The sequence below is a fragment of the Osmerus eperlanus genome, chromosome 19 (assembly GCF_963692335.1).
Source record: "Osmerus eperlanus chromosome 19, fOsmEpe2.1, whole genome shotgun sequence".
Taxonomy (NCBI): Eukaryota; Metazoa; Chordata; class Actinopteri; order Osmeriformes; family Osmeridae; genus Osmerus; species Osmerus eperlanus.
In genome coordinates, this window is record NC_085036.1 from 4,522,979 (window position 1) to 4,550,406 (window position 27,428).

The following is a 27,428-nucleotide window of genomic DNA, read 5'->3' on the forward strand; positions in this document are numbered from 1 at the left end:
ATAAAATGAAAATGTATTGTGTTGTACATTTCTTGGCGAAGAGAGTGTGTACATACACATGTATAACTACAATACATGACTACGTTTACTGATACCACCATAGAAAACCTATGACATTCACAAAAACAAAAGGTTTGCTTGACAGAAACACAGCCCAGTCGAAAAGCTCTGAAGCTGTCTCTTGAGTACAACAGCTTATTCAGAACCAGTCTACCCCCATCCAGTTTTGTGTCGGGTTAAAAAATGATGTTACAATTTTTCATGTGTAAGTAGGCAGTGAAATGTGATCCCTGACTGAGGCACAGCAGAGAGAGAGAGAGAGAGAGAGAGGCAACCCTGAGTATTGAGTTGGAGTCAATGGCTTCCAGATTTCAATCCAATCTTCCCTGTCTAGACTCGACGTTGCTCTTTCTCCACCCCACCCCCGTTTGCCTTTTACCCCATTTGTCTCTCTCTCATTCTCCATCTGAGAACACAAAATGGCAAGAGGCTGGGAGTTTTTTTGCACCTCTTCTCCAATCCACTACAATCACTCACACACAGACACACAGACAGAAATCCCTTTCCCTCGTAAGTGGAAGGAAGGCAGGCCCTGATGTGGTGGTTATGTCTCTCAATCGCTCTCTCCCTTTCTCTCTTCAGACACCACACGTATCATCTGGGTGAGGTGAGAGGGACGTGTCCCAGGGGCTATGATCAGGTCACCCACACACACACACAAACACACACACACACCCAAGTCCCCATCACTCAACCCAGAAAAGCACAGTAGTACATTAGGATCAGCAACCATCACAGTAATTATGGGTGACACAGGTACTGAGATATGACTACTACTACCACAATGTCAGCAACATTTGAGCTTAGTTAAGTAAAGCTACAGTTGCAGATCTAAATCCCTGTGGTTTTGTTGGGGTGTCCCAAGACTTGAATGTCAGAATTCAATACAAAAAACTAGATACATACAACAACTAAGATCTTATTTAGCTGTCCTACTAAACTATTTGTTATCTTATGTATTTATAATTTTGGAGCTTCAAACAAATAGAGCTCTGCAGTAGTCGATTGACACAGGTCAACAAAATTGATATATTACGCCAGATGGACAAACCACCTCTACAAAAATCTTAATGAATGTGAATATCAGACTGCACTAAGGTCATGAAAGCTTCTGGGTACTTTGTCTGTTTCAGATGTCATTCATCCCATGTGGTTGTTGCTCTGCTCTCTGGAAGCCTCAAGCCACCTTTGGGAGGGTTTCAATCCCTTAACTATTACTCCTCTGTTTGTTCAGAGGGAAGAATGTTCTTGCAAAAATGCATTCTTTATGTACATATGGTTGAAGTTTATTTCCATGATTTGACTAAAGTGGAACATCCCCTGGTTGCTTCATGTTGACGGTCAGAGTAAAGTCAATCCTAGTCTAGTTCTGAGAAGGTGTGATGGAAGGTAGCCATTGGATGAACTTGCTAATTTCATTTTATACTCTTGAATACTTATCTCTTGTGCATTTTTGTGTTGTAAACTATCGGTAGCAATTTATGTATCCAATTAATAAAGCACTCCTTGAGGTTTATTGTCCCCCAAATGATCCACAACTAGTACGACATTTGAAAGATTTGAAGGTTTTCTGTAGTCTAATGTTGTGCAGTTAGTGCCTATGTCTTCTCATATTTAAAATACTGCATACAATTCTAATCCTTTTGAAATCCAATGAAATGGACTTCTGATGCACACACATCTGATGTGCAACCAATGACTGTGTTTGGGCCTACAGTAAGTAGGTAGAATAAGTATCCAAAGAGAGGTTTGAGGATGACAGAGCGAAGGAGGAGGAGAAGTCAAAGGCCATCCTGCCCCAAACCTTCTCCCTTTATCCAGACTTGGGGGTCTCTGTGTGTTTCTTTCATATTCTACCTTTTTTTTCCTTCTCTCCCGTTTTCTGGCAGACTGATGGAATGTCTGGTTGCAGAGGGGATTGGGCCTTAGCTCGTGGTGCAGCATTCTGAAATGAGAGAGGAAAAAAGAGGGAAAAAGGGAAAGTTAGAGACTAGACCACAGAAATGTAAACATGTCTGGAGCTAAAATAACTCAGCTTTCATTGAAAACACCCCTCCGTCACAAGCAAACTTCTGTGTGCTGCACCCTTTCCAAAACTGTCACCAAAAGGGCTCATTGGTTCTGCAGAAGGGGTATTGTTTTGCAAATAAAAACACCTGTATTTTCATGGCAGAACTTTAAACCTTAAAAACAGAATCTTCTGCGCTGAAGTGGATAATCATTTCCTCATGTATCTGCTTGTGCATTATATTCGGTTATATTTATCATATTCTTGATCCAGATTTTAACTATTTGATCAACTAATAAATCATTTTCACAAATGTTCACTTTCAAAATCAAACGTTTATGATTAGTATCAAATATAATGTAAAATGTAAATAACAATAGTTAAAAGACAATTTGGGGGCCAGTCTTTTGCAAGCAAGGCTATTGGCACTCTTTTAAGATTATTTTCCAACATGAAAATGTATCCATTTACCAGAAATCTTCACTCTCCACTTTAACTTTAGGTTTTTCAATTTCTCAACTTCTCTTTTTCAGTTATTTTCCCCACCATCCGGCATCCCTCTATCTGTCCCTCCCTTATACTTTCTCTCTCTCTTTCTTCTAAATGTAATATTATTCTTATTTTATGTAATTCCCACCTATTATACAATAAATACAATAGTCTTCCAACACACATTTTCTGACTCTGAGCCTGTTCGCTTGCAATTTTTCCATTTATCTCCTGCTCCATCTTCACTGTTAGACTTCAACTTTTTTTTCCTGAAAGGTCAATAATAATAGTTTTGATCATGTTTTAGGCAAAGGTAATGTTTACATCAAACATCTAATCGTCATTTCAAAAGTGTATCACAAAAATGATATTCCGGTTGTGAATCTGATATGTTCAGGTAGTAAATCTAAAAAATAAATAGCAATACCCAATCCTGAGTAATTTCCCCACCCTGAATGTTGTTGTTTTAATGTGGAGCAGGCAAAACTGAAATAACGTCTACTGTTGGGTCATTATTCTTCATGCAGTCATTGTGACATTTCTACTGGTATTGTGAGATCTCTAAACTACATCAATAAAGAGTTTTTATGAAAGTTTCCCAAAAGGTTGCTGCAATAGACAAGCTGTCCTACTGTTCTTCTGATGGAATATACAATATGCACATTCAAAGCCATCAGCTTTTTTTTTTTTAAAGCAGAAGAAAAAGGGACACAGATCACACAGCTATGACCAAGGAGTCATAATTATTTTCCTACAATTAATTGGTGATTATTCACTGTGTGGCAATATAGGAATACAGCACTTTGCCGGAAAGTAGAGTGTTAGCTCTGAAATTATTGATGCTACCCCCAAGTTGACAGCTGACCTCCTCAAATAGCACATAATTTGAACACATTCATTCTTTCTCACTAGCTCTCTCGTGTGCGCACATTTAATAGTGGCGTTTTGTATTAGGGGTCTGCCTTCTTGTGAGGTATAGTTCTTAGTAGATGCCGCCTGGCGACCGGCGACGTAGGTTACCAAAGCAGTTCACCAGACAATAAAACGAATGCCTATTTATTTTTCCTGCACCTTTCCGACAACTTCATCACCACCATTGACGACACAGTATAATACCGAACCGTAAGTCAAATTGTTATTACAACTTATCTGAACAAAGTTGATGAATGTATATACCGTCGCTTTGTTCACTTAAACAGCATGCAAATGTTCTTCAGAACGGATCCCTTTAATGTAGGCTAGATCTGGTGACAGGATGGCTGGTATGAAGACAAATAACGATACCGGAGGTAATGTGACGCTATTGCTGGTTCTATGGCTATTTGGAGGTTCTTCTGTGATGGACAGCTGACAGTAGCCTATACTGTATACGCGCGCATGGATTCTTTGTTAAGACACATTTCAAATATGCCACGGTTTTAAACTAGTCGACGAGTCATAAAAACATAGTGAAACAGTTAGTCTAAAGTGTTAAAATTAAGATATTTAATTGTAACCATGCGTCATTGAAACTTCATTTGCGGGATGGAGGTATAGACTACGTGCACAGCTTTTGAAGTAGGCTACACGATATCAGTACAATAAATAGTTCTAAACACCAACTTGCAGTTACACTATTTTGTTCATTTAGTTGAGTAATTGAGTTAGTTTACTTTCACATTGACTTGTTTTGGGACACATATGGCCCCACCCTTCCCCACTCAGCCATACATTCCCTCAATATTCATATAATTAGTTTGATACTACCAAACCTCACACCAGCTAGGTTGTTTTGCTGTGAGAGCCATTTATTGTTAATCAACACTAAACAATTATTTTATCAAAGCTACCATCTTCTCTCTGTTACATCATAGTTATTCTAAATTATAAGCAATAACATTTTGCTAAATCTTCCAGAAGATAGTAGTTCTGTCACTGCAAGCATTCTGAGAATATGGCAACTGAGTACATTATAGACAATACTGCCTGTAGTGTAATGGAATGTTTAAATTGATAACATAATAGTCTGAAGACCATAAACTTCAATCATTGTGGACAAAATTAAAACAGTATATTATTTACTGTAGCATGGCAGTGCCATTTTTAGCACTACTAATACTGACATTTGAGTATCACATTATTCTTCTGAGCTACTATGAGTGTGGCAGTTAAGTCTGGCAGTAGACCTGTAATGTTTGGTAAAGAAATAATCACATCGTTTGATGTAAGTAAACATTTTAGTTAGTATAAATAGTGGCCATGGTTACTTTCTATTTTTAGAATTTTTTTTTTTTTTACATTTTACAAATTATGTATTAATTACTGTGCTGTGTCACAATACCTCTCCTTCTACATTTTGCCACTAAACAAGAATGTTTGTGTCATTGATTTGACTATAGGCATAATTAAACAGTTTGCTTCTGTTTGGTAAGCTCATGTCCCAGTGATTTATGTGGCGAGGATCATTTTTGCAACATCTGGTTTGCTCCTCTGTCATATCAAAATTTACATCACCATTCCAAAGGCAACATTTGCTGTTGGGTTGCCAGGTCTTTTCCGGATCGAGTGTCACCTTTTCTATATTAGATTTTAGCTGAAAAATTACCCTGCAGCTCTTTTTCTTTTGTCTGAAAGAAGTGATCTTACAAAGTTCATATGGCATAATCTTTTTTCATTCACACCTACAGTACACCATTTCTAACTTGATACTTGAAAGAGTGTGAGTGGTGTTACGTTAACCATATTTATTGTTAAAGGTGTGCATATATTTCTACATTCTTAGAAAAATGTCTCTGTGCCTGGCAAGGACAGCTGACCACGTACATTTTCAACTTGCCTCCTCACTTATAACCCCTAACCACTTGCTATACAATCGTTTTTTAGATACTGTGAACAGCTCTTAAGAAGATGCACTGCATTCCTTAAACATCCTTGACTATACCCATCCATGTGGCAGGTGTGATGTGTGTATAGAGTTGGATTGAGCCTTCCAGTGCTGATTACAGCAGTGCTCTCTGTTGGTCAGAATGGAGTGCACACACACCAGATTGTATCAGACTCAGCAGAGGAAGGGAACTGAGGAGTTTGATTTGTGAAATGTGGATTGAGTCTGATGGGGTTGAAGTGTTAACCAACCTAGATAACACCTAGACAACCCCAGGAGAACTTTTGAGAGCTGACTTGGCTGTAGTTTGTATTTGGGAGAGAGGGCGTGTCCTCAGTCAATAAGTCAACTGTGCTACGATCACTTACCAAGTTAGATGTACAGACACAGTCAGCCAACATTGAATTTAAAAAGAAGAGTATAAATACTTTAATGTATGGTTTTATTTGTAATTTACTTAGTTTACGATGAGCCATTTGTTTGAATATAGAAACATGAAAACAGTATTCGTTACAAATATGGTTCTTGAATGTTCTCATGCTTTTCACTGATTCTGCCAATGGGAAGGACCTATGATACATTTAAAGAAAACATGACAAGTCAGTAGTGTGTGGGATCATGTGTGAATACTCATGGACTATTATGTTTGTGTGTGCGAGTGTGTGTGTGTGAGAGAGAGTGAGTGAGTGGGAACACAGACAGCACATTGTCATTGCTGTCAGTCCAAAGTGGATCCTCACAGCCAGAGATGCAGTCAAAGCACTGTACTGTGTGTCAGTGTGCTTTGGTGTGAGAACACACACACACACTTGAATCTACACTAGATGTTTGTGAAGTAAAGCAGCAGCAGTGTCGCAGCCATTACTAAAGTCACTGTGACACATTAGAATGTGAGCGGCTTCCGTATAAAAGTGGAGGAATGGTGCTTTAGTCGATCATAAAGACCAGGCCTGGCTGAACCAGTGGTAAGGAATGAGCTGATAAACCCCACATTTGGCCAGCACACATTCAACACTCAGGCCTGGCCGCCTAATTTAAAACATATGTGTGTGGGTAAGCATGTATATGCGTTTATATCCGTAACACACATTCATGCCAGCTTTGCAACCCCTAGTAAGTTATATTAAACACACCGATGCCTTCTTATCAATCTTGCCCATATAGCAAACATCCAGACGAACACGGAGTGACCCGCGCCCATCTTTGTTTTGTTTTTTCACAAGCTGCTGTTTCTTCGGCCAGAGACTGCAAATTAAACCATCCTGTAAATGTTCCATTATAGGTAGTAAAACCTAATTTTAGATTTCCTGCCCGGTGCTGCGTTGTGGCTGATTGCGTGCACACCAGAGGGGCCAGAGCTTTACTACGATTGCGGCTTGCTCGAGGCGTTAAGAAGTATCCTTTACAGGTCGCTCCTCGCCCATTAAATCCTTTAAATTGCAGGTAAAGCTGCTAACTGCTGGATCTATAACCATGGGCTAACTAGTCTACGGGTCAGTTATCAGTGCTGTCTTTAGGGCAGCTACCAAACGATACTCACACTAAGGAAACTAACAAGTGATGTAAATGTTTTTTTAGGACACCAATTTTGAAGTATGTTTTATCTATCCTTTTTGTTGCTATTGGTACAACATTCATCCAAAGCTTGGAAATTTGGGATTATCGTGTTCGACTGGATCAAAATTCTGAATATGGACTCCTGTCCTGACTATCAAAATGCCACAGTAGATTTGACCAATGTAGCTTTCACAACTTTTACTAATGTAGCTGCCAACGTTGCAACGCATACATAATGATCCTCAAAGCCAATCGAGCTTTGAGGTCTGCCCTTTTATGCTGCCCCATTACGTTTCTTACCTCTGATATCAATGTCAAAGGTCAAACTTGCAAGTTGCTCAATGTCACACAAAGAGAAAATATGGACATTGATATTTACGCAAGATGTACTCATACAGCTGCTGATAGATTGAAACCATCAGCATTATAAAAAAATATGTATATGGCTGTCACTGAGCTAATGGCAAGATTAAGGTATTTCTTAGTCTCCACATGGGAAAAAAAAGAAAGAAAGGTCAACAAGTCCAGCAATAGATGTGTCATGTACTTCGCGTGAACAGACTGGAACAGTGAGTAAGTAAGTGCGTGAGCTAGTACATGAGGGAGAGCTACACCTGCAAGTAATCACAATTTCACCGCCCACACCCTTTTGGACTCACCTCGTTGGCCGGCAGCATCAGTGCATTTATAGATCAGGTTATCTTGATCCAGATGTGAGTACTGAAAGGTGGACGTGTTCTATTAGATTGGTTTGGAAACATAGAGATATATGAGCTGCTAATGTATCCCTGCTATTTCATCTACCACACAGTACCGTGGTCTGGTTTATTCTGTGGGAGGGTTTCAATAGGTCAGGATTTGACTATCTAAAGTTGGACCTTGTTGTGAACTGTTCTGAAGCAATCTACCTATGACAGTCTGAGTTCTTGCCCAAATAATTGGAGTTTAGACTAACTAATGAAATTCTCATTAATTCAACACTCACACTTGATTAACCAGCTGCCCAGGTAAGTTTCACTTAATTTCTAACTTTGCCACTGTCTTGAATGTTATTGGGCATTTGCAATTGAATTTGATCTATCAAGCATCTAGTATTATACACACAGGCTATATTACATACAAATTATATACACCCAACACTAAAAGTGCCTAGCATGGGTCATTTGACCCCAGTAAAGATTAAAAAAATATAAGTCTTCGCACCCATGAAATTCCAGGACTGCTTTCTTGACTGTTCATAGATATGTGTGGTTTGTCACCCTGTATTTTTTCATATAAGGCTTATAAATTATAATAATTAGAGACACGGACAGACAGACTATTGGGCTCTGTGAGTCCTCTATTTGGCCGGTGTTGTAAAGAAAATCTTGCTTGTGGAGTTTGCTATTATAATAATAATAATAATAAGACTTTATTTATATAGCACATTTCAATCAAGAATTGCAGCTCAAGGTGCTTTACATAAAATCAATAAAAACAATATTATAAGTAATAAAACCCTTCTGAACACAGGCCGCAGTCTTTGCGGTAATCCAGAACACACAAGCCGCAGTCTTTGCGATATCTCGAGCCACAGTCTTTGCGGTATCTTGAGCCACAGTCTTTGTGGTTTCCCAATATACCGTATTTCTTCAAATAAACGCTGCAGCGTTTATTAAATAACGTTCATTTTTGGTGCCTATGAACCTATGATGAGCTCAAGCCTTTTAAAGAGCAATCCAAAACACAAAATCTCAGACATTGTGCAGAGCAGTCCAGAACCCATGTTGCTCAAGCCTTTTGATTCACTTCGTAATCAATTTAGCCTATGTTTCGCTGTTTCTTGAGAATAAGTCCTTTAAGACAACATTTGGTTGTTGTTTGTTATAGAAAAGAATTGTGGCGACACGTATAATGTGCACTTTTCTCTAGCTTATTCGTCTATAAATACACAGTATACATACATACAAATACATACAAAGTATACGCCTTTATTGCCCCATATCTTAAATTGGAAAATGCCTTAGGTTTATCATCTAGACAATATTCATATTTATAGTTGGCTGTATATAAATAGTGTTTGGTGCCTGCAGAAGATAACCCCCCCCCCCAGCTCATGTTGACCAGTAGACTCGTCTGTCCCTTATGTTTGTCCCTTATGTTTCAGTTTTTTTCTTTCTTAAATAAAATGTATTTCATTATCTGGTGTAAATCTTGTGTAAAATACACAGAATTGAGACAGATTTAGATTCCATTTGTGTGGCTTGTTGAATGTGCAACATTTACATTTATTCATTTAGCAGACGCTTTTATCCAAAGCGACTTCCAAGAGAGAGCTTTACAAAGTGCATAGGTCACTGATCATAACAACAAGATAGCCACAAAAACATTGCGAGTAGCCAAAACATGAAGCACACATTGTGAACAACCAAAGTAAGTGCCAAAGGGAAGAACCATAAGAGCATGTAGTTAAACAAGTTACAATTAAACAACATGAACCGCTATAAGTGCAAGTGTACCTGTGGAAAAAGCAAGCAACAATAATAAAAACAATATATCAGAGCGAGTACAACAATTTAAATCAGTTACCACTAACCACAAGAGCAACAAGTTTCTAAGCAAGAGTCATTGTGATCCTTGAGGAAACTAACATCGGGTCAAGCGAACCATTCCTAAGTACCGTTGTACTCCCGGAACAAGTGCGTCTTGAGCCTTTTCTTGAAGGTGGAGAGACAGTCAGTGTCTCTGATGGAGGTGGGGAGTTGATTCCACCACTGGGGGGCCAGACAGGAGAAGAGCTTGTGTTGGGACCGAGTGCTCTTGAGCGGTGGGACCACCAGGCGGTTGTCTGAAGAAGACCGTAGGTGACGGGTGGGGGTGTAAGGCTGCAGGAGAGACTTGATGTAGACAGGTGCAGTCCCGTTCACTGCTCGGAAGGTCAGTACCAGGGTCTTGAATCTGATACGGGCCATGATGGGTAGCCAGTGGAGAGAGATGAGGAGCGGGGTAACATGGGAGCGTCTGGGTAGATTGTAGACCAGGCGGGCCGCTGCGTTCTGAATCCTCTGAAGAGGGCGGGTTGCACATGCTGGGAGACCAGCGAGCAGCGAGTTGCAATAGTCCAACTTGGAGAGGACAAGTGCTTGGACTAGCAGCTGGGTGGAGTGCTCAGACAGGTATCTCCTGATCTTCCGGATGTTGTAGAAGGTGAATCTACACGACCGGGAGACTGCAGCAATGTGGGCCGTGAGGGCTCGTCGTCCATGGTAACCCCAAGGTTCCTGGCAGAGGGTGAAGGGGTCACCGTCGCAGATCCCAGGGTGATTGAGAGATCGTGGGAGATGGAGGGTTTAGCCGGGATGATGAGAAGTTCTGTTTTGGCGAGGTTCAGCTGGAGGTGGTGCTCGGTCATCCAGGCAGAGATGTCTGTGAGGCAGGCCTCAATCCTAGCTGAGATCCCCGGATCGGTCGGGGGAAACGACAGGTACAGCTGCGTGTCGTCAGCGTAGCAGTGGTAGGAGAAGCCATGGGAGGTGATGATTGGTCCAAGTGAGGTGGTGTACAGAGAGAAGAGGAGGGGTCCAAGGACGGAGCCCTGTGGGACACCAGTGGAGAGCTGGCGAGGGCCTGACAGTTTGCCTCCCCAGGAGACCTGGTAGGATCTTCCCGACAGGTAGGATGAGATCCACTGGAGTGCAGTGCCAGTGATGCCCATCTCAGAAAGTCTGGAGAGCAGGATCTGGTGGTTAACCGTATCAAACTCTGCAGAAAGGTCCACGTAGGTCTCAGTATCATTAGGGTTAGAAATACTTTTTGTGGCACAGTCTACTGGTCAACATGAGCTACCAAAATGATTCAGACCTTTAAGTCTCAAAATAGTGATGGAGGGGAGGGGGGGTGTATCTTCGGCAGGCACCAAACACTTTATATACAGCTATCTATAAATATATTGTCTAGATGATAAACGCACTTTCAAATATAAGACGTGGGGCGGTAAGGGCTTATAGGCCTACTTTGTATAAACTAACGTATTTATAGACAAATAAGATTACACTCAAGAAAAGTGCACATTATAGGCCTATGTGTTGCCCACACAAACAAACCACAATTATTTTCTTTAACAAAACAACTAAATGTTGTCTTAAGGGACACCAATAAAGAATAATAATAATAAAAAAATATTTTTATAAAATAGTAAGAACAGTGAATAGCACAGTAACTCCATAAGCAAGCGAGTCGCAGCAATGCAGAAACAGTGTGCGCGCGTTCACGAGCAGAGTTAGATTTGACAGGGAGTGGATTTTCGGCACAACCCGGCCATACTTTATTGTCTCCACTCGAGCAACGACTTCCTCCTTCACCTCCTTTCAATCAAAGTTCCTTTTTTTATACTATTGCCTAACATTACATAACAGCCCACTCAATGACATTTAGTCATTTTTACATTTAGTAATTTAGCAGATGCTCTTATCCAGAATGACATAGCTTACTGTCCTTTAGCTCCGTGCAAAAAGCGCCATCTAGCGATCATTACTTGTCAGTAACAATGTCCCTGTCTCAAGACTCATTTGACCCCTAACGGTTCTAGTGCTAGATAGATTCCATATTTACCATATGTTTTAAGAACATTTGTAAAGTAAAGTAATTTTGTGCATTTTTTTTTACGGTTTTCGGGTCACCAGAGAGGCTGAATACTATTGTGCGCAAGCACCAGACATATCCAGTGTACTGTATATGTTGGTGGAGTCAAGACAATGATGTTGTTACAGCTTTTCATGAAGCCTGAAAAGGCTCTAATTTTTCTTCCAGGCTTGAATTCCGCTTTCCTTGCTAAACCCGTGGAAGCGATACAGTTTTCCTCTGTTTGGAACATTCTCTATTGACATGATGAGCATATTTTGTTTAATAACTGTGGAAGTATGTGGAGACGGGCATTCAGCCAGAGAAATACAGTTAGACTGGCTGTCAGATAGACCCCTGTAGAAAGATGGGAAGTCTAAAAGATATGCTTAGGATGCTATGAGGGTGGGTAAGTAGGGTGATCGGTCGCTTGGCAGGTGTATAGGTAAAGTAAGAATAAATTATTAGACCATAAGCGGAAATCCCGGGGGGACACGACCCCCCCATCCTGGGAAAAATTGCATTTGTCCGCCCCAATACATCACTGTAAACATAAGGAAATATTATATATATAATAGAATATTAATAATATACATTTAACATATTACAATTTAGGCTATGTGTTACAGCAGTAATTTTGGTGTCCCCCTCAGGAATTGCTCTTGAGAAAATGTCATATAATTGCCCCCCTCAAAATTGATAGCAGATATTCGCCACTGTATTAGACATTTACATTACATTTAGTCATTTAGCAGACGCTCTTATCCAGAGCAACTTACAGTAAGTACAGGGACATTCCCCCGAGGCAAGTAGGGTGAAGTGCCTTGCCCAGGGACACAACGTCACGCACACCCAGGAATCGAACCGGCAACCTTCAGATTGGTAGCCCGATTCCCTAACCGCGCAGCCATCTGACCCCACATAAATAATGATAAAAAATGTAGGTGGGTGTGTCAATAGTAGGGTAGGTCAGTCGGTTTGTATGAAGGTTGGTATAGACAGTCAGCAATACAATAAGAAATATGCCAAAAGATGGAAAGACATAATGCATAATTAACAGAAACGAATGGCCTGTAAATTCTTGTCTGGTATTGGTCACCTTACTCTGTCATCTCCACTCACACTTTAAAGCACATAAGCTAACCAATAAAAATAACATTTTGCATAACGTTCTATTTATTTAGCAGAAGCTTTAATCCAAAGCAACATACAAACACTGCTGTACATCAGTGTCATACATCAAGTACAGCAAACAATTATGAACCAAATAAACACAGTTAACAGTGTTTCAGGGGTTAGTGACAAGGAATGGTCTATATTTTAATTAGACTCAGTGCAACAATTACATTCTTTGTGTCTTCTCCAATAGTTGATAAAGAGATAGTGAAATTTGTTGCGGATTTAGTGGTCCATAGGAGAGTGTGTAGCCTGGATTCCCTGTCTGTTTTTAGATTGTATGTGGATGTCACCACAGAAGCCACCAGGCCACAGGCATGTGTGGGGATAGCAGGTTAGGCTTTAGAACAACACCATGTCCTCCCTCAGTATAGCTGGAAAGCCAGAGCAGCCAAAGTTATTGGTGCTCATTATACATTTGTTTGTTGTGTTCACTGCATCAGCATGTTCTATTCTAAAGGGGAGGATGATTCTACAGCTTGAAAAGCAAACAAGAACAAGATAAAGCAATCTGTTGCAAGATTGCTTCAAGGACTTCCCACATACAAAGTAGCAGAGGAAAATTATCCTAAATGATGTTTGTCGCTTCAGAGCACCATCAGAGCCTTACACTTGTGTTGTGTGGCAAAACACCTCAGGTCTACACAATTGAGGAGTGAGCCAACAACTGAATGTGCCTGTGCGTGTCTGTCTGCTGCGGGGTGTGTGTGTAAGCCAACCTTTCTTGACAACCATATGTGCCTAATTTGCTGAAAATATGCTAAGTAGTGTAATTCTTTAAGGATTATTAGAGTGCTCTCTTATAAGCCCACCCGCTCTATTGATTTGGGTTGGTTTCTCCCGCTGAGCATGCTGAACTTGAAACTTTACTTTAATAAGGAATGTTCTACCCTTTTTTTTGCAGAAACACAGTTCTCCCAGAAAAAGCCAGGCAGGCAGGCATGCAGGCAGACCTGCAGACAGACAGACAGACTGTGAATTCTACCGTACGTTTTGCTGTAAATCAACATAGGGCCATGCTCCAAGATGCTGGTGCCATTTTTGAAAAGTAAGAAATAAATTATTAATTAGATACAGATGACTCCAAATACCAGAGATCTTTGCCACATGGGACAAAATGAATCCAGACCCTTTTTAAATCTTTCAAAGGACATATAAATTATAAAGAGGGTCGCGCAAATGGCGTTTTATGTGCATGTGGGTGGGTTAGCGAGACGTGCTAGAGGTCTTAAATAGGGCTTTAAAATAGCCAAAGATGGTATGAGTGGGAGAAGGGATCAACCTCCTTCTGTTGTTTTCAAGCTAATGTAACATTAAAATGTAGAATTGTGGTCAATATTCTAATGCTGGCATTGTTGGGAATGTCTCAAGAAGGTGAAGTCATTGTGACCACTAGCTGCCCATGCCCTTTAGCTGACGTAGTAAATCTAACAAGGTGGTTTGAGGTCATATTTATGAGACGTCATTTCATCAGAAAAACACCAAGTGTAATACCAAAATTATTCGACAAACCAGAGATATTTGTATGCAATTCATTTCATTGTAGGTAGCATCTTGCTAGCCTGGTCCTAACCAGACTCTCCTACATTGAGAGTCTGGGCTTGATCCATTGACAAGCGTTAACTTCCTTGAATGCGGGTACTCTGTTGAAGTTTAAAACTATTGGATCTGCCCAGAGCCACTCTGGATCTGGCATAACCAATCGCTAGTTCGCCTTAGCCACCTCCTTCACCACTAACGGAGCTAGCTGGAAAAACAAACCCCGTGGGGATCAAAGATTGTTCTTGCTCCGGCTTTAACTTCTGGATATATTCGGCAGTGTTGCCACAACGGACCGAATGGCTTCGCTCGCATCTTTCTCCGCCGCCATTACGGAACTACAACTCAAACTAGCGCACGTTATCGTTCTCAGCCACTCCCTCTGTTCGCTGATTTGACCGGTAAAAAGTTTACCGGAGACATCTGACCAATATACCTCAAGCCCATACACAGTACAGAAGCAAAATGAAAATTGAGCGGAAGTACGTAGGAGGGCAGAGCCAGGCTACCATCTTGCATCAAATCAATGAAAAAATCCTCTGTTCAGTAAACCGTTTTTCTATCAGACAGACTCAGAGCATAGCCTTGGCATGGACATGTGAATGGGCAGCCATAGTGCTGGGGAAGACTGTAACAGAGTCAGAAGAAATTGAACGATTACAAAATACGTCTGTTACATAACCCACAATTGGTCACTGTATTTCACACATTGATGTGATTTTTAGTGCTAATGTTTTGAATTGGGCTGGGATTTTTCCATCACCATTTTTCAATGTAATACTTGATCTCAATCTTAATCTTAGCCACTTAAAAATCCATTACCCTATGATGTCATTTACCACTCTACTCCTTGTCTTGGGATGTCTTTTGCTCTCTGGAAAGTTTTATTTTGGTAAAGTAAACAGCGCATAAAAGTGTCTCAGGCTGAAATGGCATGCTGCTGTAGGAGCTGTAGTTCTCTTAAGGCCTGCCACTCACTTCACACCTAGGGTTACATGAGCAGGCAGGCAGGATTTTGGGACAACTAGAAATCCCCCATAAATCCTTCCAGAAACACATAAAAGTTGGCATTCTAGTCAGTGAGAATAGAATGTTTACATTTATTTTTTTTATAAGCAAAAAAAAACCTGATCCATTCCTTGTTCGAAAGACTTATTATTAAGTTGATAATACATAGTCCATATGATATATATATATATTTTTTTTTTTAATAATAACCAAGGGAATTCACCAATGCAAGCCAGCTTTCTAATTGCCCAGCTCAAATGCATTTATGTCAAGTAGTACACCAGAGTGAACGTTCTGACATGCTAAATCAAATTTAAATGGAAACATTTGCAGGACTAGAGTCTGTATTGACTAGCAATAATTATTGCTAGTCTGTCCGTGAACATTTTAAGATAAGAATTTTAGCTGAAGACTGATAGTTTGAAACAAACCCGAATTGGGGAACCTTGGACCCAATTGGTTTTACCTACCTCAAAAATGGCATGGACCAATTGTGAAGCCAAGAGCAAGAGCAAACCAAGAGCAGAAGCCAAGAGCAGTTTAACATACATACTTTTCAGGCATGGTTACCTGCTAGGTAAGACATTTGTTAACAAAGACGCTACAGAAATAATGAAAAGGCTTCTTTGACTTCTTCAAACGATCCAAGCCCTGGAGCACAAAACAACATAGCCTGTGTCTGATGGCAGTCCAGTAACTCCTAAAAGAAGTCCAGACCTCCTCTGTTCCACAAACATAGTTCTTCTTTGATGCACACTGGTTTTATAGCTTGATTTGATTTTTCAGTGTGTTTTCTATGATGGCTGCCCTGTCCTTTGTGGGTGTCCTGGAATGTTTTAGATTTTTTTTTCGTGTTTAACTGTAACTGTTATTCACATACTGTTTTAATTTTAAAATGTAACAAAAAAAGGTGTGTGATAATATACTGGTGCTCTTGGTTGGCGTCAGTACTCCACAGGCCATTGACACTACAGGTATAGGAAAACAGTGAGTGAGCAGTCGCCATGGTGAGCCAAAATGGTGATACAGTATCACTGGGGTATGACATCACCTGGGCTGTCAGTTGATTATCACTCCCTCTGTGTCTCAGAAAACATACATAATTTAAAGATCCTGTAAAGTGGAATTAAAAACGACTTTCAAGTTCACCACACCACAGAATGTGTTATTAACTACCCGTCCAAATTCGAATGAAAAAAAAAACACTGACAAGTATGTTAAATTAGGCTTTGAAATCGTAAGAAAATCAGCAGTCTTCTCTGTTCGAGACTGGGTGGGCGTGTCGCCTGAAGGAGCTGAAGCTCCGCCCCTCGCTACCTAGTGCCTACCTCCGACCCAGATAATGGACGCTATGTCAAGCCGAACAAAACAGTATAGAATTATAATTTATTTGTTCAATGAGAACATACAGATGCATAGAAATGAAATGTTCCCCTGAGCTGTAACACGGGAGTAAAAATTGACACCAGAGACATTAGCTACCATTCCACCAAAATACTATCATTCTACACCGAGTATCCTAATATCAATTTAGCGGTTTGCACTAACTCATAGCAGAGATACCTCTGGAAAAGTTATCTAGTATAATTATAACAAGCACACAGAACTGAGTGATGAACTGCTGGCGGCGGTGGATGGTCCAAGTGCGACCGGAGGATGAACGGCCGGAGGGGCGATGCTCGGTACGGCTCCGCGCTGCAAGAGAAGCCGTGTGTTGGTGAACCCCGTCTGTCTCTGGTCCATGTTAAAACTGTCCGCCGTGAAATGGTCAGTGCAGAGGCGGCTGTTGGAGTTTATCCGAAGCTTTCCATGAGCGTGGCTCTTCACAAAATCTATCCACCTATTTTTCCTTTTATTATCAATAGGGAACTTAAATTGCGTTGAAGCGCAGCTGGAGTTCTTGCTTAAGGGAAGATGCAGTTGCGGGTGGTGGGAGACATCCTGAAGCTAGCTAGCTAGCTGATGTAAGCTACAATAACAGTACAGCAGGAGGAGCCATTCAGTGATCTGACGTAGATAGGTCGAAATGACGTAGATAGGTCGTTTTTTGGCTCCGCCCATTAAAACCTGATCTGAAAACGGAAGAGAAACTGTTCTTCGGTCTAACTCCACATTTCAGTGCGACAAAGTTTTAGCGCTTGGCACATGCTTTCAGGAACTCATTTCACACGTATATAATGTACTTAGAAGCAAAACATGGAATTTACTTTACAGGATCTTTAAGTTAATATAATAATAATTTACTGTCATATTTTGTAAAGATTGGAGGGTAGCCAGTGTGTTTGTGGCTTATGGTTTCTGTGTAGGCATAGACCATTTGCCTCCATCTCTTCTACACAGACACACACAACGCTCCTCTACCTGCCAGTGACAGTGGTAGTGAAGCAATGACCTGGGATAATCAGAGAGCCACACACCAAAGTCTAAATAATAAACAAATGCGTCGCTGGCATGTCCCAGGCCAGCCTTTGATTAACACTGGTGTTAGTAATTACAGCGAACTTCCATTGGCCACAGGACTGCTGTCTGTGCTACTGGATGGCTTCCAGATGTGACCAATAGGGACGGAGGAGAAGAGATTGGCCTATCAATCCTGTCCTGAGTTTGTTTAGGCCCATTCTCATAGGTGCAATCAGCCATGACAGAACAATATTTTTGATGGAATGAGAAGGGGGGACATATTCAAAAAAGTAAACAAGGGGATGTGTTCAGAGTTGATCCTCGAAGTACCAATCGGCACCAGAGTAGGGGAATTTTATGGGGGAGATTGATGGGATAATACCCCTATGTCATGGGATGCCATATGTGTCAATAACTCCATGCCACATGAGTGGACATTTTTGTGATTTAAAGGGGCGATTGATTGCAAAAAACGATTTTACCTGGTCATAGTTGAAAAATGACAGTTTGGTGTGTAAAATAGACATACAGTGAACCTCAAAGTCCATTGAAACCTCTTTCCTATCAAAATTTCACTTCTCACTACTATTTTGAAACTGCAACTTGCAAACGCTAGCTTTTGAAACAGTGCAACTTGTGACGTCACAAGTTGCAGCATCAACTTTGTCACGCCTCAAAATGTACATTTACCCGCCCACTTTTTTAGCTAGCTGCGTGCTGCTCTGTACTTCCACAGGAATTACAAATAAGAAAGTTTATAAATTTTCAAGATATTGAAAATGGAGCGCCATAAAAGCAGTGTTCCAGGCTGTACCGGGAATCCTGACACTTTTCAACATCTTCCCAAAGAACAAGAACGATTATCTATGGAATATCCCTATTTATTAACGCTGATTTGCAAGGAATGCAAGAAAAGCTAGATAGCGAAAACACCTATACTGTAGGCATGTAAACTAGTTTAGCTTGCTAACGCAAGAGCATAAGTAGAATGTGTGATGATTTAGCCTAGTTTATTGGCAATGGGGCTAACGTTATTTCATGTTCCTGACTGTGTTTCATTCAAATAAATAACCTGTGTTGTCAGGTAAATCTACAATTCAAGATGCATGTTTGTCCAGATTTATTTTTCAGCAAGATACTTAGAGCTAACTGAAGCTGAGTTGAATCACGATAGTTTGTCTGCTAAGCTGTAGTGCTAACGTTACCCACCTAAAGCGATCCTGTTTGCTTCGACAACAGAAGTGGAAACAACTGACGTAATCATTTCAAATAATATCTAGTCAATCTGTTGAAAACAGTGTTGTGTAGACACAATAGATTTATTTGTTCGTTTTTATTTCAAGTCTCCACCTTCGTTGTTTCAGTGAGTGCTGTTGGCCGTGTTGCGTCTGTGCTCCGCAGCTTCACTCGTTGTAAACCAACCAATCAGCGCGCAGCTCATCTATATATTCATGAGCATACCATAAAATAGGCCGCAAGGTGAACCACGAAAAGTCTTTTAGAAAATGATTCCCGCTCCACAGTCTGGCATCTACACAATCTTTAGCTCATAAAAAGGAACGAGTCGTGCTAAGCTACCAAAAAAAAGTTTGTAGCTGAAATTCCAGTCGATTATCGTTGCGTCTATGTTTTATGCAGAACTAGTTTCTTCAGAGCGTAATAGGATTTTGGTGGCACGGTTCGACACGTGATCGTTCTACACCAATAAGGTAGCTGCTTTTTGTCAACATGGATGGATATGTTTGGAAAATAGATGATGGGACCAGAGCCTGTTTAAGGAGAGCCTGGCCACTCCCTATTAAGCCCCATTGTACCGAATTTTGTTGCAGTTCCACCAGAGTTCCACTGGGAGTGATCGCGGTCGAGTGCAGAATGAATGGGAGTCTATGGAGCTAAACGGCTAAATTTGTCTCTTTCACCTGATTGTCGTTGAGAAATCTCAGATTTTATTGTAGTTTTTGCATGTTCAACATGGGATTACAGGTCGAAAGTTGAATGAACGAGTACTTATGTCCTTTCGATTTCTTACAGGGTAAGTCGTTGTTGCCCATAACACGCTAGCATTCTGCTAACGAATGCTGATTGGTTAGTGAAGGACTGACTACGACCAGAGATCCCGCTCGATGGCATCCGAAGCAGAATGTCAGAGCATTAGCAACATTAGCAACAACATTAGCAAACCAAAACTCTTTCTAGCATGTGTATTGACAGGGAGAGCCTAACCTGTCAGCTGTGTTGTCGATGCCTCGAGAGAAAAGTGGAAGTAACCAGAGCTTGCCGTCAAGCAGTATCTCAGGCCGTACAATGTGTATGACGTCAATGACATTTTAAAAGGCTTTTTAGAACAGAAAGGTGACTTAAAAAAAATCTATCACCCAGCGGTGTGTATTTTTTTTGCCTCCCCTTTCGAATTCAGAATTCAAATTACTAGACAAAAAATTATATCCTGAGAAAAGGGGATTTTGAGGGGTATAGCTCCATAGACCTCCATTCATTCTGCACTCGACTGTTAGCGCCCTCACATGGAACTAGAGTGGAACTGCAACCAGTTCAGAACCCGGAAGTTTCCCGAGAGTGGCAGTTCTCTCTATATTAGACATTCTCTGATGGGACCTTGCACGTAACGGGACGTAACGGGACGTTGCACGTAACGGGACGTAACGGGACGTTGCACGTAACGGGACGTAACGGGACGTTGCACGTAACGGGACTCAGGTGCCAGAGCGGTTAGGGAAGCGGGCTTGTAATCAGAAGGTTGCCAGTTCGATTCCTGGCCGTGCCAGATGACGTTGTGTCCTTGGGCAAGGCACCTCACCCTACTTGCCTCGGGGGAATGTCCCTGTACTTACTGTAAGTCGCTCTGGATAAGAGCGTCTGCTAAATGACTAAATGTAAATGTAACAGAAATTCGGCCCCTGACAGTGTTTCGCATGTGATACACTGCGGCTGCAAAAGTGCGTGTGAGACAGGCAGATGTTCATGTTTTTCTGCAGGACTGTGTTGCACAGACTTATGTCGTTGTTGTAATTGTGCCAACACAAAAGAAACTGAGGAACTGGAAGATAACTGTCCTGACAATATTTCATATTTTTCATTACGATAGTGTTTATGGTTGATCAGTGTTTTCATTTGTGGAAGAATGAATGAATGAATGTTACAACAACGACATAAGTCTGTCTGCCCCCCCCCCCCCCAGGTTAATGTAATAGCCTAGTTTAATAACTAATGTAATATTGCACATATTGTCGTACTATTTCCCCTAAAGCAATAAGGTTAGGCTACTTAGAGACCTTCCACTCATAAAGTATGTTCTAAATGGCATAAATGCCAATTATTAATTGACGTATTAATAATTGACCTTGGTCAGTAGCCTAGCCTATCGATTAAGGTACTCGAAAGCATGTACACTGTCTGCTTCATTTGAGCTTGATAGGCTAAGCATTCTGTAGCAAATAATAACAATAAACCCACTATTTATTAATTAAAACTACTTCTGCATAGTAATGCACCGAAAATACAAACGTAAGCAAAGGCAGCAATCGCTATCGAATCAACAAACATGTGCAATTTAGCTAGCAGGGGAATAATACAGATCACCAGTTAACTTAATTTAAATTAGCAATAATACAGACTAATACAATAACAGGCTTAAATTAACTGACAAGTTAGCTATACGACTTCTCAAAGACGCACAATCTCAACTGCAGTGTGAAGCGCGTATCCATGCTAATCTCCGACATGCACTCTAACAATCACATAGACGTCCTAAAATTTTGTACAGCCCTATTTCTGATACCATGGCGGCAGAAATGCAGAATAAACATAGAGGAAACACTGTAACGTGCAAGGTCCCATCCTCTATTTGACAACCATATCAGAGAATGTCTAATATAGGGAGAACTGACACTCTCGGGAAACTTCCGGGTTCTGAACTGGTTGCAGTTCCATGTGAGGGCGCTAACGAGCGAGTGCAGAATGAATGGAGGTCTATAGAGCTATACCCCTCAAAATCCACTTTTATCAGAATATAATTATTTGTGTAGTAATTTGAATTCTGAATTCGAAAGGGGAGGCAAAAAAAATACACACTGCTGGTTTTCTCCTTTTAGGCCGTAAGGTGAACCCTGTTATCGTTTCAACCCGCTCCACAGTCTGGCATCTACACAATATTTAGCTCATAAAATTTTTTTATTTTTATTTTTTTTGCCTCCCCTTTCGAATTCAGAATTCAAATTACTACACAAATAATTATATTCTGATAAAAGTGGATTTTGAGGGGTATAGCTCTATAGACCTCCATTCATTCTGCACTCGCTCGTTAGCGCCCTCACATGGAACTGCAACCAGTTCAGAACCCGGAAGTTTCCCGAGAGTGTCAGTTCTCCCTATATTAGACATTCTCTGATATGGTTGTCAAATAGAGGATGGGACCTTGCACGTTACAGTGTTTCCTCTATGTTTATTCTGCATTTCTGCCGCCATGGTATCAGAAATAGGGCTGTACAAAATTTTAGGACGTCTATGTGATTGTTAGAGTGCATGTCGGAGATTAGCATGGATACGCGCTTCACACTGCAGTTGAGATTGTGCGTCTTTGAGAAGTCGTATAGCTAACTTGTCAGTTAATTTAAGCCTGTTATTGTATTAGTCTGTATTATTGCTAATTTAAATTAAGTTAACTGGTGATCTGTATTATTCCCCTGCTAGCTAAATTGCACATGTTTGTTGATTCGATAGCGATTGCTGCCTTTGCTTACGTTTGTATTTTCGGTGCATTACTATGCAGAAGTAGTTTTAATTAATAAATAGTGGGTTTATTGTTATTATTTGCTACAGAATGCTTAGCCTATCAAGCTCAAATGAAGCAGACAGTGTACATGCTTTCGAGTACCTTAATCGATAGGCTAGGCTACTGACCAAGGTCAATTATTAATACGTCAATTAATAATTGGCATTTATGCCATTTAGAACATACTTTATGAGTGGAAGGTCTCTAAGTAGCCTAACCTTATTGCTTTAGGGGAAATAGTACGACAATATGTGCAATATTACATTAGTTATTAAACTAGGCTATTACATTAACCTGGGGGGGGGGGCAGACAGACTTATGTCGTTGTTGTAACATTCATTCATTCATTCTTCCACAAATGAAAACACTGATCAACCATAAACACTATCGTAATGAAAAATATGAAATATTGTCAGGACAGTTATCTTCCAGTTCCTCAGTTTCTTTTGTGTTGGCACAATTACAACAACGACATAAGTCTGTGCAACACAGTCCTGCAGAAAAACATGAACATCTGCCTGTCTCACACGCACTTTTGCAGCCGCAGTGTATCACATGCGAAACACTGTCAGGGGCCGAATCTCTGTTACATTTACATTTAGTCATTTAGCAGACGCTCTTATCCAGAGCGACTTACAGTAAGTACAGGGACATTCCCCCGAGGCAAGTAGGGTGAGGTGCCTTGCCCAAGGACACAACGTCATCTGGCACGGCCAGGAATCGAACTGGCAACCTTCTGATTACAAGCCCGCTTCCCTAACCGCTCTGGCACCTGAGTCCCGTTACGTGCAACGTCCCGTTACGTCCCGTTACATGCAACGTCCCGTTACGTCCCGTTACGTGCAAGGTCCCATCAGAGAATGTCTAATATAGAGAGAACTGCCACTCTCGGGAAACTTCCGGGTTCTGAACTGGTTGCAGTTCCACTCTAGTTCCATGTGAGGGCGCTAACAGTCGAGTGCAGAATGAATGGAGGTCTATGGAGCTATACCCCTCAAAATCCCCTTTTCTCAGGATATAATTTTTTGTCTAGTAATTTGAATTCTGAATTCGAAAGGGGAGGCAAAAAAAATACACACCGCTGGGTGATAGATTTTTTTTAAGTCACCTTTCTGTTCTAAAAAGCCTTTTAAAATGTCATTGACGTCATACACATTGTACGGCCTGAGATACTGCTTGACGGCAAGCTCTGGTTACTTCCACTTTTCTCTCGAGGCATCGACAACACAGCTGACAGGTTAGGCTCTCCCTGTCAATACACATGCTAGAAAGAGTTTTGGTTTGCTAATGTTGTTGCTAATGTTGCTAATGCTCTGACATTCTGCTTCGGATGCCATCGAGCGGGATCTCTGGTCGTAGTCAGTCCTTCACTAACCAATCAGCATTCGTTAGCAGAATGCTAGCGTGTTATGGGCAACAACGACTTACCCTGTAAGAAATCGAAAGGACATAAGTACTCGTTCATTCAACTTTCGACCTGTAATCCCATGTTGAACATGCAAAAACTACAATAAAATCTGAGATTTCTCAACGACAATCAGGTGAAAGAGACAAATTTAGCCGTTTAGCTCCATAGACTCCCATTCAACATGCACTCGCTCGCGATCACCCCCAGTGGAACTCTGGTGGAACTGCAGCCAAATTCGGTACAATGGGGCTTAATAGGGAGTGGCAAGGCTCTCCTTAAACAGGCTCTGACCATATCCACCCATGTTGACAAAAAGCAGCTACCTTATTGGTGTAGAAGGATCACGTGTCGAACCGTGCCACCAAAATCCTATTACGCTCTGAAGAAACTAGTTCTGCATATAACATAGACGCATCGACAATCGACTGGAATTTCAGCAAAAAAAACTTTTTTATGAGCTAAATATTGTGTAGATGCCAGACTGTGGAGCGGGTTGAAACGATAACAGGGTTCACCTTACGGCCTAAAAGGAGAAAACCTTTTTTCCCGGGAAAATTTCACTGGATGTATCAGGGGGCATAGAACAGCACCCGGGCCATTTTCAGCCCAACCAATGTTACATACCGTATTCGGAGACCTTAAGGAACAGTGTGAAATACCCCCCAAAAAACTGTCAATCATCCCTTTAAGAGAATGATTATTGAACTGTGTCTAATGCCCCCCCCCCTTTCTCCCTCTCTCCTTCACACAGTCTCTCTCCATCCCTCCCTCTGTGTCCCAGGGCTGTGTAGTGTGTGGCTGTGTTGTCTAGGTGTCTGATGTCTACCGGGGGTCATGATTCAGACTGGAGCAGATCCTGCCGGACCAACCAAAGTAAGTTCCTCACTCTACTCACTCACATTGTCGAACCACACAGCTCCAAACCTGCCAAATCTTAATTTATGGACTAATTGCTTGACTTTCAATCAAGAATGAAAGATATAGCATAGAGCAGGGCTGCACAATTACAATTTAAAGCATTGACTAACATTTTCTCCCCCCAAAGCCATCCATCCAAACCATTGGTTGGGGCAGGGGGGGGGAGGGGTGCTGGTGTCTCTTATTGGCTGGTAGGTGGCATTTAACTCTGACAGCTATAAACTCGTCAGAAAACCTCCCTCCATATGCCTGCGCCTCTTCCATAAATGCTATATAGCGGGACAAGTTTTCCCTTACTTCTCAGCGTGAGAAATATAAGGTGTGGCGTTTGAGATACAGTTAGGTCCATAAATATTTGGACATTGACACAATTTTCATCATTTTGGCTCTGTATACCACCACAATGGATTTGAAATGAAACAATCAAGATGTGCTTTAAGTGCAGACTTTCAGCTTTAATTTCAGGGTATTTACATCCAAATCAGGTGAACGGTGTAGGAATTACAATACATTTTATATGTGGCCCCCCCCTTTTTAAGGGACCAAAAGTAATTGGACAATTGGCTGCTCAGCTGTTCCATGGCCAGGTGTATGTTATTCCCTCATGGGAGTTCGTTATTTCATTGACAAGGAGCAGATAAAAGGTCTAGAGTTCATTTCAAGTATGGTATTTGTGTTTGGAATCTGTTGCTGTCAACTCTCAATATGAAGTCCAAAGAGCTGTCACCATCAGTGAAGCAAGCCATCGTTAGGCTGAAAAATCAAAACAAACCTATCAGAGAGATAGCAAAAACATTAGGTGTGGCCAAATCAACTGTTTGGTACATTCTTAAAAAGAAAGAACGCACTGGTGAGCTCAGCAACACCAAAAGACCCGGAAGACCACGGAAAACAACTGTGGTGGATGACAGAAGAATTCTTTCCCTGGTGAAGAAAAACCCCTTCACAACAGTTGGCCAGATCAAGAACACTCTCCAGGAGGTAGGCGTATCTGTGTCAAAGTCAAAAATTAAGAGAAGACTTCACCAGAGTAAATACAGAGGGTTCACCACAAGATGTAAACCATTGGTGTCTCAAAAACAGGAAGACCAGATTAGAGTTTGCCAAAAAACATCTAAAAGACCCTGTACAGTTCTGGAACAACATCCTATGGACAGATGAGACCAAGATCAACTTGTACCAGAATGATGGGAAGAGAAGAGTATGTAGAAGGGAAGGAACTGCTCATGATCCAAAGCATACCACCTCATCAGTGAAGCATGGTGGAGGTAGTGTTATGGTGTGGGCATGTATGGCTGCCAATGGAACTGGTTCCCTTGTATTTATCGATGATGTGACTGCTGACAAAAGCAGTAGGATGAATTCTGAAGTGTTTCTGGCAATATTATCTGCTCAGATTCAGCCAAATGCTTCAGAACTCATAGGACGGCGCTTCACAGTGCAGATGGACAATGACCCGAAGCATACTGCGAAAGCAACCAAAGAGTTTTTTAAGGCAAAGAAGTGGAATGTTCTGCAATGGCCAAGTCAATCACCTGACCTAAATCCAATTGAGCATGCATTTCACTTGCTAAAGACAAAACTGAAGGGAAAATGCCCCAAGAACAAGCAGGAACTGAAGACAGTTGCAGTAGAGGCCTGGCAGAGCATCACCAGGGACGAAACCCAGCGTCTGGTGATGTCTATGGGTTCCAGACTTCAGGCTGTCATTGACTGCAAAGGATTTGCAACCAAGTATTAAAAGTGACAATTAGATTTATGATTATGTTAGTTTGTCCAATTATTTTTGGTCCCTTAAAAAGGGGGGGGGGCACATATAAAATGTGTTGTAATGCCTACACCGTTCACCTGATTTGGATGTAAATACCCTGAAATTAAAGCTGAAAGTCTGCACTTAAAGCATATCTTGATTGTTTCATTTCAAATCCATTGTGGTGGTATACAGAGCCAAAATGATGAAAATTGTGTCAATGTCCAAATATTTATGGACCTAACTGTATGAACTGGTTGAAATGCGTGGGTCTTTATTCATACCGGACGTGCCTGCGGTGCGTTACGGCTGCGACGCAACTACGTTATGCCTGGGACACACTGGCTGCAAAGCACCGCGATTAGCTGCAAACCGCCTGGGAGTGCCTGGAAGTACAGCCTTTTTCCTTTCGGCGGCCATGTTATCAAATTGGACCTGCCACACAGGCGGCTCGTACTCGTACGCTTGCGAATTCGGCTGCAGGATGATACAATTCACCATATTATTTGATATATTTGGATAAACATGGTATTAAGATTTACTACGTTAGTTGTAGGCTATAGCCTATAACTTAACACCCAACTTTACTACGCTGGTAACAAACGGCCAACCATGTGTTTACCCCGATAAAAACTATTTATAACATTTAAAAATAAATGTTATAATTGATGATTGCGTTGACTAATTGATGATTGCGTTGACTGTCAAGCCAACATTTCAGTCAGTTATTTCTAAACAGTGTGTTTAACGGGGTCATTGACTGGGTTTATTGGGTACTTCAGGCCCAATAAACGCTCAAGGCCCAATACTTCAGGCCCAATAAAAGGCTCAAGACGCACTTGTTCCGGGAGTACAACGGTACTT

General features: G+C 41.2%; 1 protein-coding gene across 2 annotated transcripts in view; it reads left to right on the forward strand.

Moving 5' to 3' along the window:
* The first annotated feature begins 3,535 nt into the window (after nucleotides 1-3,535).
* Nucleotides 3,536-27,428, forward strand: part of erg (ETS transcription factor ERG) — a 95,151-nt gene continuing 71,258 nt past the window's right edge. The window contains exons 1-2 of one of the 2 annotated variants that reach the window (XM_062485071.1): nucleotides 3,536-3,679; nucleotides 24,678-24,769. In XM_062485071.1, coding sequence (XP_062341055.1) covers nucleotides 24,731-24,769 — 39 coding nt within the window. In that variant the 5' untranslated portion in view covers nucleotides 3,536-3,679; nucleotides 24,678-24,730. The remainder of the gene's footprint in view (nucleotides 3,680-24,677; nucleotides 24,770-27,428) is intronic. The other variant, XM_062485074.1, reaches the window with a different exon arrangement.